This window comes from Pyxicephalus adspersus, chromosome 3 (assembly GCF_032062135.1).
Source record: "Pyxicephalus adspersus chromosome 3, UCB_Pads_2.0, whole genome shotgun sequence".
Lineage (NCBI taxonomy): Eukaryota > Metazoa > Chordata > Amphibia > Anura > Pyxicephalidae > Pyxicephalus > Pyxicephalus adspersus.
This window is the reverse complement of record NC_092860.1, coordinates 43,712,092-43,724,140: the sequence shown is the minus strand read 5'-3', so window position 1 is coordinate 43,724,140 and position 12,049 is coordinate 43,712,092. Positions and strand designations below refer to the sequence as shown.

The following is a 12,049-nucleotide window of genomic DNA, read 5'->3' as shown; positions in this document are numbered from 1 at the left end:
AGGATTTTCAGAATTGTACTGGAAATACACTGGGACTTATTAGCCACACACAGTGGTTATGATAAGGGAAAAGTTTCACTTGACATAAAAGTTATCCTTAATTCAAAACATAAATACATATGTGTGTGCAATGGGTATCTGTTATAAAGCACCATGTCTTTCAGGTGTGAGATATGTTTTACTTATTGCTGAGCATTTCCTTTGTGTTCTCAAGCCAAGCACATGTACTAAGGCGCAACAAGGTGTTGAGTGAACCACGGATCAATATTCCTTCTACATATGCTGTGCATGTGTTTCTTTACACACAAGTGTATACTGGTCATTTGTCACTGTGAAGTTTTTGTCTGTAAACACTCAATGAATATTGTGTACATGTGGCCCTAGTAGTCAGATCACAATTTGGGTAATAAAAAAGCAAATAATCACACAGTCCGCACATCTAATACACACAGCAGCTTTGCTCAGATAATCTGAGAAATAGGTTGCTGACTTCAGATCTTATTCCCTTATTCTGACTGTGGTGGCAAGATAGGAGAGCTGTTTGACATAGTCATGCACACACGTCAAAAAAAAATGCAAAAAAAAAAAAAAAAAAAGTACACTAAAATAACATCTTTTGTAAAGCAAGATAACTTTGTATATCTAACATTTATTCTCTGTCTTTAAGACAAATATCATTATTATCAATTCCCCTTATACTATATAGGAACTTAAGAAATGAAACACGTTTTATGTCTTATCTCCTGATATTTTAGATTTGGCTTTCAATATAAAATGTGTAAAGCATACTACTAAATATTTTTTATATTTTCTCACTTTGTTTTACTCTCCACAAAGCAGTCTTGATATTGGATTGGGTTATTGGCTGGGGAATTATCATAATCATTGCTCGGACGGGAGCAGAACTTTGCATTACATTCCTAGTTAGTTGCATCATGCACATTCACGGTGAAGCAGATTGGAGAAACTCTAGTTAAAGGGAATGTACAGTTTTAAATAGAATCTTAGATATACAAAAGGAGATCAGTCTGAAAAAGATAACTTTAAAAGTATATTTTACAGTGTATCTAAAGTCAAAAAAATTTGTATTGCTGTCTGTGTTTAGCTAATAAACATTTATCATTGTGACCCCTATCGCTGTAAATGAAAGTAAGGGAAAATCCAACTCCATCATCATAGAGGAACTCAATCACAAGGGCTCAAGGAAGCCCTAGCAACCTTTGGAGGAACTTGTTAACAACGGTTCTCTACATTGTCCTAATACAGATTCCCTTCTTGTGTTTACCTGGTAATATAGCAGGTGATGACAGGGTCTCTTTAATATTGATGCATTCATGTTAAACTTAAGGCAATCCCTCTGCTTTGTTGTTTGTGTTGCTTGTAATGACAATGACTTTGAACTAATTTAACACAAGTTTTGCTTTTAATTTGGGATCAGTATACTGAAAGAAGTCTGATTAAAAATTGCAAACCTGGTAAAACATTAGGGATTTGAATGATGCCATAGGAAACAGTTGGTGAAATAAAGTAATATTTCTATAAAATATTATAAGTGGTCTACACAATTTTCTTGTAATTTGTATGTATTTGTATGTAATTTGATACTAATACCAAACAATTGTACAGTGACATCTCTTTACATCAGCAACATATCAAAGTGTTTACTGTTTTACCTAAGATTAGGGGTGCAGGTTAAAATCATTTTAAATAAATGCTGTTACTGATAGGATTTTTATATCTTTGTTTAGTGTCATGGACCATGTGTGGGACCACGAACAGCCGTACAGCATAGACAAGTTTACTGTCAAACCCGGGACGGAACAATTGTATCTCCAGAACAATGTCAAACTCTCCCGAGGTAAGTAAATTCCACTCATTCATCATATTCTTATATGTGACCCAATACTTGAACAGGTCTAAGTTGTAACCTTTACTGTTTTTTAAAACTCTGCATTTGATATAAAGATGACAGTAAACCATGTAAGGGTTATTATTGGAGATTTTAATTTATTAGTATTGTAGATGGGATCACATTTAGAAAGTATTCATGCAGGAATCCAGAAAAATGTTGTATATATAAGATGCATATATATTTAGAGTGATATAGCCAATCAGCCAAAACATACTGGTGTAGTGAATAACATTAATTATCTACATTATCTATGCTGCGCCCAAATATCATCATAAAAGTACCAGTCCATGCTGACCCCGGCGCTCATTTCCAGTGTCCAATATTAGTCTATGTGTCAAGAAGCAGCTATTGGTAAATTGTAGTTCACCATGGACTTTGTAAAGTGCAGTGTAATATATTGGCCCCATATAAGTACAAGATAATAAAAAATGCCACCAGTAGACACATTATTATGTCCAGTGGCTACTTGCTCCAGCCCTGTTCTGGTTCTTTTCTCTGTTGGCTTCCACACTGCTTTCCACAGTCACTTTCTCAGGACAGAACTATATATAAGGCCCTGGAATGTGTCAGAGTAGTAATGGAATGATCAGCAGGGTAAGTGCCTTCTGGATAAGGGAAATTGAACTTCATAGGCCAACCAGTGTCTACGTTTTATTGGCCACACTGAATTGATGTACAGTATTTATTGGTTGCTGTGGAAGTGTAAATACATTGTCAAATTAATTAGATTGGGTCATGGTTTGGTTACTTTTATATATACAGAAATGAATGGTGTTAGTAATATGTTTGTAAAGAAATGGTGTTATTGCCACTGTAAACTACACACTTATCTTGTGCATTGTCCATGCACATGTGCCCTTATTAAGAGACATTAATACACTGTGCTCTATATGTGTGTGTGTGTGTTGTGCTTTCTGGTGTATCTGTTTTTAATTGGCCTGTAAATGAACTCGGAGTAGAATACCCATGCTCAATTTCATCTAGTGATTTCCTCAGGAAAATGTAAAGATGTTGTGAGATTTCTAGCAATCAGACTGTAAGCTCTTTAAGCCACATAGTCTTTAGGATAATTTACTTATATTTGGACCTCCAGTGCTTTATATATTCTTTTTACATAACTCTGTATCTACCAAACTTCTATATTTCTTTTCTTGCTCTTGACTGCATATATATATATATATATATATATATATATATATATATATATATATATATTTGTGTTGTAAAATTTGCTCTAAATAATTAAAAGGAATCTATACTATACTTCTAATGTAATAAAATAAATCAAATCCTACTTCAAAATTTCAAAAGGAACCAGTAGTAGAGAGCATTATGGGAGCTTCTGATGCTGACCTGTTTTTGAAGTTGCCAGGGATATGCAAATATCTTATAAAAGTATAATCCTAATAACGTTGTCAGCCTTAAGTAATTGTTCTTGAGTTCTGAATTTGCAATCAATGTGATGTGTCTGTTTCTATTAACCAGGCCGGGTAACACACAGAACTGTTGGGCAGACATCTGCAGCGTACACTGGAGAGTTTCACCTTGGACCCTCTGCACAGCCACTTGTGGCAGTTATGGTTTCCAGTCTAGACGTGTTGAGTGTGTTCATCACAGAACTGGCAGAAGCGTACAAGATCACATGTGTTCCTGGAGACCCCGTCCCACAAATTGGCAGCGCTGTAACGTGGCACCTTGTGAGAACGGTATGGGCTGTAAGGGCTGGATTTATTAAGGTACGATGTAGGTGGGTTTAAATGTTACCATTCCCCAAATCGCTGGTGAAATATCAGTATACATGTTTGTACAGTATGTTACAAAACCATTGGGAAGGGACGTTATGCTTAAAACTGTACAATGAATTACTGTTCTACTGAAAGTAGGGTTTTTTCTTTATTTGCCTGCGATTTGGGAGAATGTGTAAAATGCAGTTGCATTCTCACATCCCACCAAAATCGCACCTTACTAAGTTTGATAATTCTTCATATAACACTGTATATATTCATTTTTTTTTTAATTTTTTTAAAGCTCTGCAAACATTTTTTTATTTAAAATATGTAGTTAGATCCCAAAATATATCAGCATTTTACACATACAATACATGAACAGAAGTCTGAGGGCACCTGACCATCATACCTACTATATTACCAAAAGTAAATGGGCAAGCCTCTAAATGACTTAGTGTTAAAATTAAAGTGTACTGTTACTGCTACAGCATACAAAGACATTTTAGATGAATGTATACTTTCTATGATTTGGCAACAGTATAGGAAATGCTCCTTTCTCTGCCAGCATTTTTGGGTCCTATCCCCACATACACCACTTAACAAAAATATGGTATGGTAATTTGTGTGAAGAAGAACTTCCATAGTTCTCATAAAAGTCAGTTATCGACAACCCCTCAGGCATATAGTGTATTCTTTGGTTCTTGTAAGCTACATTCCAAAAAATAGATAAATACACAGAAAAAAATATACAAAGAAACTTATAATGGTCAAGTTTTATAATTCTATTCAACCAGTTTGTGACCTAGGCACCTTATCTAGGCAAACTAACAGGCTGATCATTTTTCCACTTTAATTAAATAAATCTGTATGTAATGTGCAGACCTTTAACGGTGTCAATACATACCTGCAGCAACCTTTCTGTTACACCCTAGTACTGGCCATTCGGATGGCCAGAGCTCATATTGGTAAAGCTTTTCCACCCTTTCCTGCCTCCTGCCCATTCCTACTGGCCACTGAGGATGCCCGTCATAGTGATAGGTCAAAAGGAATGTGAAGAAGGAGGTAATTATTAACATTATCAGTGAACAATGAACTTTTTTTGGGGACAACAGTGCTTGGAGGAGGAGTTAATAAATCTCTCCAAGGCTGGAGAGAATACACTTTCATCAGTGACGCTGGGTGATCCAGCAAACCTGGAATGGATCTGGTCCAGGATTCAAAACATTTGCTAGCAAATAGTCCAGCTTTATTGATGAAAGTGTATTCTTTCCAGCCTTGGAGAGCTTTAAAAAATCATGTCCTATAAGTATGTGCAGGCATCTCAAAGTTAGTTAAGTTTATTTTGTCTTAAAAAAAAAATTCTGTATATTTGTGAGATTATTAGAGATTGAAATCTCCTCCCGATTAATATGATATTCTACTAATCCATGATGTTTCTGTAAGCAGTTTTAACATATGACTGAAATGAAAATGACATAATTTTGTTGGAAGCACATTTATTTTCCTGATGCCATATAGTATTTATGAACTACTGCCAAAGATTCAAATTCATCAAAAATACATATTGCCACCAGATGCAACAATAACATATTTTTGTGAAGTAACTTTAAGACTGTGAAATGCTTTTCAGAAAGTATACGTATGACCTGATGTGACATTTCTGTTTTTCTCTTTCCACGCTTACAGTTGACTGCAGGGATACGACACGGTACTGTGAAAAAGTGAAACAGCTAAAACTTTGTCAGCTTGCACAGTTCAAATCTCGCTGCTGTGGGACTTGTAGGAAAGCCTGACAATTCATTCAGAAGACCAGATGACCCATTTAAAAGCCTAAATTTGCCTTAGCTAAGCAAGGAGATGTGGAAAAGAAAAGAAATGTTTTTCCAGGCTTGTGATGATCCTGTGAGCATATTTATTTTTGTGCTGTCTGGCCCTTAAGAAGGACTTGACAAAGATGTCCTCCATTTCTGCTGGAAGACAAAATTCCGTGAATAACTGACTGGCATGTTTTACGTGCGCTGCACTTGGGAAAAGAGTTTATTTGTTAGCCAAGGACACCGAGCATAAATCCTTAGGGTTGTACCATGGACAGTAAGGATTGTGCAAGAAAGGGGTATTGAAGCAACATAGGAACAAAGGGATTTGCTGGGACACCAAATTTTAGGGTGGAAATAAGATGGACGTTTTTTGGATGTACATGTATTTTTAATTTGTGTTATGTTTCAATCTACTTTTTTTCTACTGTGCTGTTTCTTCCATACGCACTGTGGAACACAGAGCATTGCACACTGAACAATCACATTTTCTGACTTGTGAGCCTGTTTCTCGCACAGATGTGAATACTGCGCCTTAATCTTCATTATGACAAGGGTTACGGGCATGTTTTATCTTACAATGACATGTGATGTTCTAACACATTCTTAATTATATTTCCCTAGTAAGGAGATGGTGACTTCTCATGTAATGTATTGAACTGACAAACAGTAGTCACCTCTGTCTTTACAGGCACTTTATGATAATGTGTTGTTTGGAAAAAAACAAACAGAAATGTGCAGATCCAGTGAAAATCCTTCTTAGTGGGTCAGACAAATTTTAGGAATACATGTTTTTTGTAATACAAATTTTTAGGAATACATGTAAAGGGTTTTCAAAAGATAGCACTTTGGTACTTGTGAGGCCACTGAGCAAGCAAGTGCTTATCCACTAAACCTACACTGTGAGCCGTGGAGGCAATGACCTGCCTACCAGTGGTAGAAATGGAGTGCCATTATTAGGCAAGTGAGCAATTACATAAAAAGTAAAATCATTGAGCCTGATACATTAAAGCTTTCCAAGACTGGAGAGTATCCTCTTTTATCCACGAACCTGGGTGATCCAGCAAACCTGGAATCAATTTCCTAAAATCCATTTGCTATTTGTTAGCAAATGTTTTTAGTTCTGAACCAGATCTATTCTAGGTTTGCTGGATCATTCAGATTCACTGTTGAAGGTGTATCTCCTCCAGCCTTGGAGAGCTTTAATAAGTCAGCCTATTATGTCCCAAAAGAGGGGCTAATTTGATGTCATAAAGCCATTTATTAAGTCCCATAATAAAGCCCTAGTTACAGTGAGCTTTACTGATGACTGATCAAATTTTATTTTACTATCCAGAGTCTGCATGTTGGAAGACAAATTCTGATTGGTTGATATAGCTTGCTGTACCCCAGGTATAGTAACGCAGGATGTTCTCTTTAGTTTATAATACATATCATTTTTAGACAAATTTAAAGCACCTATAAACATGAGATAATTTTATTTCATACAGTTAATTCAACTGAGTAACTGCCAATTAACACACTGCAAAGTCCTCCATTTTTCATTGCCAAATATTTTAAGCACTTAAAATCCCCTTGTAATTAGACCAAGATTTTCCAATGATAAATATCTGGAACACATACAACTGTAATAGGCTACAGCTAGAAACAGCAAGAACTGGGCAGGAAAAAAAAGCTGGCATCCCCTCCAGAAGCTCATTAAGATGCAGTTAAAAAGTATAACTAATAATATATTTTATGATGCTTAAAAATAGAAAATATATCGCTTACTAGGTGATAAATTTCTGTACTTATGAGCAAGTATAGGAGTATTGTCCAATGCCAAAAACTATTCTTTCTCTCAGCAATGTTGTTTATTTGCTATAGTAGTCCTTTTTCCATAATGGCAAGACCAATTAGCACTCGTTTTGGGTCTCAGGGACTCAGGGTAAATTCTATAAAACCAACCTAGTTTGGAAAGCTTAATCTTAATCCCCAGGTAATCATGTGACACTGACGTTGTCACTTTTTATTGTTGATGTAATATAATAATAAAGCTTATGGATTATCCTCTTACCATAATCAAGATTCCCAAAGACAGAGTTGTGGCTCACTGTGGAATACATTGTATTCTCCCATCTGGAACACACAACCCCACCCAATGAAATGTCAAAGAAACCTAACCTGTATACTTGGGGAATCTTGAGAAAATTTTTGCCCTGGACATTTTCCTTCTTGTTCAAAAAACAATAGAAGCTGTAGGAAGCTTTAGCAAGACAACTTTGATTATGAAATTGAATGTTTTATTTCCCCACTTAATCATGTGTTACTAAGGTCCCTGTTTTCATTATGATTTGATAAGAAATGAGTGTCATGGGATCAATCCTGCTATAAAAGATATATGATTCTCAAAAACGGAGTACAAAAAATGACCGACCCTCATGTATAAAACAAAGACCAATGGTCCTCAGCACACATATTTCTGCTGTTCAAAAAGTTTTAGGGACTCTGGAAAGGATAAAAACTGTGTTCAGCAAAGAAACAGCTGGGGCAAATATTCACAAAACATTTTATAAAATAATTACATTAGGGTTCAGAGCTTCCAGGTCCTTCCAAATAGAGCTTTGTCTTCCATGTCCATTGACCTCATAGGCCTTACAGAATCTAAGGTAGCTGTTGTCATGCTTCTGCACTGGGAAATAAACTATTAAAAATAACTATTTTTTACAGATCCCTACTGCAAGTTTTCAAAACCTTAGTGCTGCGCAGTTTATTAAACATAATCATAACCACATTTTTACATAAATTTGTATTACATTTGTATTGCCACAAAGATGTTTTTAGGGCTGACAATGTCATCACACATTTTAAGAAAATCATTGTGTAACCACATTTGGTACATTCTACATTTTATTAGATTTGAGAATTCTTTGATAAACTTTGCTTGTGTCAGTCCTAAAAGAGAATCATTTACTGAAAGCCTTGCCATGGGACCTCATACCCCAAGCCTCCACTCCCATCCCCAGGGCCCAGGTGCAGTTGCATTCATATACAGTTACTCTACTACCTTATGGACACAAAAGGAAAATATTTATTCACAAATATCATAATTACTGCACCTGAAACCACTGAACTGACCTCCCTCCTTCCCATGTTTTCTAAGAATAATGCACATGATACAGCCACTTTGTAAAAACATGTTCCGTGTGCAAAGTGTGTTTTGCAAAGATACAGCATAATGTTATTATTGTTATTAATAATAATATAAAATGTCTATGTATGTATAGCTTTTGTTTATATTTATTAGGGTTTCTTGTACAAAAAAGTGCAATAATAATAATTGTACATTGTTTTTCAGATAAAAATTATTTTTGGGACTTTTTACTTCTTGTTGGTGTTTCTTTTCTTTTGGTGTCGGTCTTTGTGTTTATGCATAATATAGTATGTATTAAAAATAAGAATTATGTGCGGTTATCACTATTCCAGCATAAGCGGGTGCACAACAAGCGATCCCACAACCACCCCAGCAAATGCTTTCTGTAATAATAGTTTGTATTTATATTGCGCCAACATATTACACAGCACTTAACACAGTCTGAAGTCATGTCAGTAGCTGTCCCTCAAAGGGGCTCACAAACCAATGGCCCAGCCATAGTCATATGTCATTAGTACAGTCTAAGGACAATTTTTAAAAGGAAGCTATTTGGGCACCACTTCATAAAAAGGATATTGTGGAATTAGAGAAAAGGGCAAACAAACTAATAAAAGTAATGGAGGAACTCCATATGAGGAGAGATTAGCTGAACTGAATCTATTCTCCCTTGAGAAGAGGCGTATAAGGTGGATATGATCACCCTGTATAAATATAGAAATTGTCCTTATAGAGAATTATCTTCCCAATTATTCACTTTAAGACCATAACAAAGAACAAGAGGGCACTCTTTGCATCTGCAGGAAAAGAAGATTAGGCTCTGGATAAGGAAGGGATTCCTCACTGTAAGGTCTGTGAAAATGTGGAATCGACTCCCTTAGGAAGTAGTTTCAGCAACTACTAAAGATTGCTTTAAGAAAAAGCTGGATGCTTTTCTAGAAGCACAGATTATAACTGGGTATTAAGGCTTTAAAGTATAAATACCAGTGACTGTTGACCCAGGGAATTTCTGATTGCCTCATGGAATCAGGAAAGATTTTTTTTCCCTATTGGAGCAAATTGTACCAGTGTTTTGTTTTTGGTTTTTTTTGCCTTCCTCTGGATCAACTATGTCCATAGGGTTTAATATCTGGGATATGTTTATTTCACTAGTGGTGGAACTTGATGGACTTATGTCTTTTTTCAACCTGACTTACTATGTAACTATGTAACCTAACTGCATGTTTTTGGGATGTGGAAAGAAACCAAATTATACATGGGTAGAACATGAAAACCCATGCAGATAATGTCTTGGCTCGGACCAGTTCAGACCTGGAACCTAGCTCTACAAAGGAAAGAGTGCTAATCGTGAGCCAACCATGCCCCTGCCAGCCTAGGAAATGGTTGCAGGAAAGTTGAGGGACTGGTAATTAAAACCTGTATTGCTGCTTAGTAAGAAAACTGCAGCACAGCCTGTCTTTTATGACCAGCGCCACAGAGGAACTTTCACTAACTTGAAGGGCAGCAAGGAATTCATGACTAGGTGTTTTTTTTTTCTTGAGCCCTCAGGGGCTTTTATGATAATAGTTTTACAACTGAAGACAGGAAAGACTGAATGTTATTTGCTTGAAAGAGAAAAGATAGATTCCTTTCTTGCTATTTTTAGCCTTCCTTAATGAGAAGCATTCGGGACCTCCTTGAATAGATAAAACATCTTCATCTGTGAATTATTAAGGAGGTCAGTCATTAGCTCAACATTCAGGAGGTACTATGGTGGTTTTGATCAATTTGATGTAGAAATAGAACTGGATTTTTTCTTACTTGGCATGTACTCAATCAGATGTGTTTAAAACGTTTTTTCATATAAATGTCTCCTGTGCAGTTGACCATGAACATGTTAAGAATTAATAAGTGAATTTACCTTGTCAGCTGCACTATGCATAAACCAAAAAACCTAAAGGGTAACCTAGAATGAACTCATTGAGGACTTTTATTCAGTCATTAAGACTCATCAATATGTACATAATACACTGTCTAATAATATTTTTGTGCAAAAAACCATAGATATTTATCTAACAATGGCAACCAATGAAACATCAGACCACTAAATGATAGTTACCTATTAACTGCTAATGGTTATATTTATATGGATTTGCTGAAATAAGTAGAAGTTACTTTTAGTTATATAACTCTATATACCTATTTTTTACCACTACTCAAATATACATATAGTTATAAAAAAAATGCTTTTGAATGAAGTCAAATAATCTTAAGAGGTGGATGCTACTGCAGGCATCATTCTACCTCTTCTAGGGCAACCTACCCTACTTCTTGCCCTAACATTTACCCTCTCCAGTGCCAGAATAATGAAAGCTACACTGTGAGGTATAAGTATATGAACACATATGTCTCCTTGGCTCCAATGCCTGGTCACATTATTAATGCTTGGACAAGTTTACTCGGTGGCTTCTGGGAACCCCAGGAGAATCAAGGAGGAACTGCAACACAATCAGCTGCAACACAAATTTAAATGGGTGATCAAAAAACCAAATGACTCTGCTCACATAATCATTCTGTGAAGAGATGCAGAATTTATATTAATATAACATTTATAATTTTGTAATATATTTATGTTTTTTCATTTTTCTAACTGCTGCTGCCTATTACCTACTCCCCACACATTTCTATTGGCAACTATTAACCAATAGAAATGTACAGAAGATAGGAAGGGCAAACCTTGTCATAACAGCAAGAAATCTATGGCTGCCAAACACTAGTGCCATGGACTCATATATCTCCAATGTCACAATTCTTGCTAAAAACTGAGTTGTATCTTTGAAAATCACAGCCTGCAATGCTTTGTCTTTAAAAATCCCCTTCCCCTGCTTATGCAATGATCATTAGGGCCAGATAATCCATCTCTGCATGGCCAAATATTGTTCTCCATAGAACAAGGCTCTGAAACGACTAGAAGAAAGAATTGTGGAGACTTATTACCAGCTGTGTATCTAAACTTTTATCTTGCAGGCTATGAGCAGGAAGGGCACCCAGAACTAACTAGTTAGTTACTATTTAAACAGCCAGTGACTTCATCCAACGTTTGTCTGTTGCAGAGAAGCAATGTCTCCAACACAAGTATTCCTCGATGCAGACACAATAACCTTTAAAATTAGCATGACTGTAGACTGTAGTAGACTGTAAAGAGAGGATTTTTTTAAAAGCAGGTATAGAGCAGATATTCAGAGGCAAATGCTTTGCAGTATTTATCATTCCCCCCTCCAAAATACATTAAACCATGTCCTTACAGCTAAATGTCCATCCGTCCTCTAGTCCTACCATGAGCTCATATACAGATTTTTCTCTCCTAAAGACATTGGGCCTGATTTATTAAAGCTCTTCATGCTGGAGAGGATACACTTTCATCAGTGAAGTTGGGTGATCCAGCAAACCTGGAATGGATCTGACCCAGGATTGAAAACATTTGCTA

At 36.0% G+C, this 12,049-nt stretch overlaps 1 protein-coding gene across 3 annotated transcripts in view; it reads left to right on the top strand.

Annotated features, from left to right (window-relative positions):
- Positions 1-8,810, top strand: part of ADAMTSL1 (ADAMTS like 1) — a 429,836-nt gene extending 421,026 nt beyond the window's left edge. For all 3 annotated transcript variants that reach the window (XM_072404398.1, XM_072404399.1, XM_072404401.1), the window contains 3 exons: positions 1,749-1,858; positions 3,398-3,618; positions 5,326-8,810. In XM_072404398.1, coding sequence (XP_072260499.1) covers positions 1,749-1,858; positions 3,398-3,618; positions 5,326-5,432 — 438 coding nt within the window. In that variant the 3' untranslated portion in view covers positions 5,433-8,810. The remainder of the gene's footprint in view (positions 1-1,748; positions 1,859-3,397; positions 3,619-5,325) is intronic.
- Positions 8,811-12,049: the final 3,239 nt, after the last annotated feature.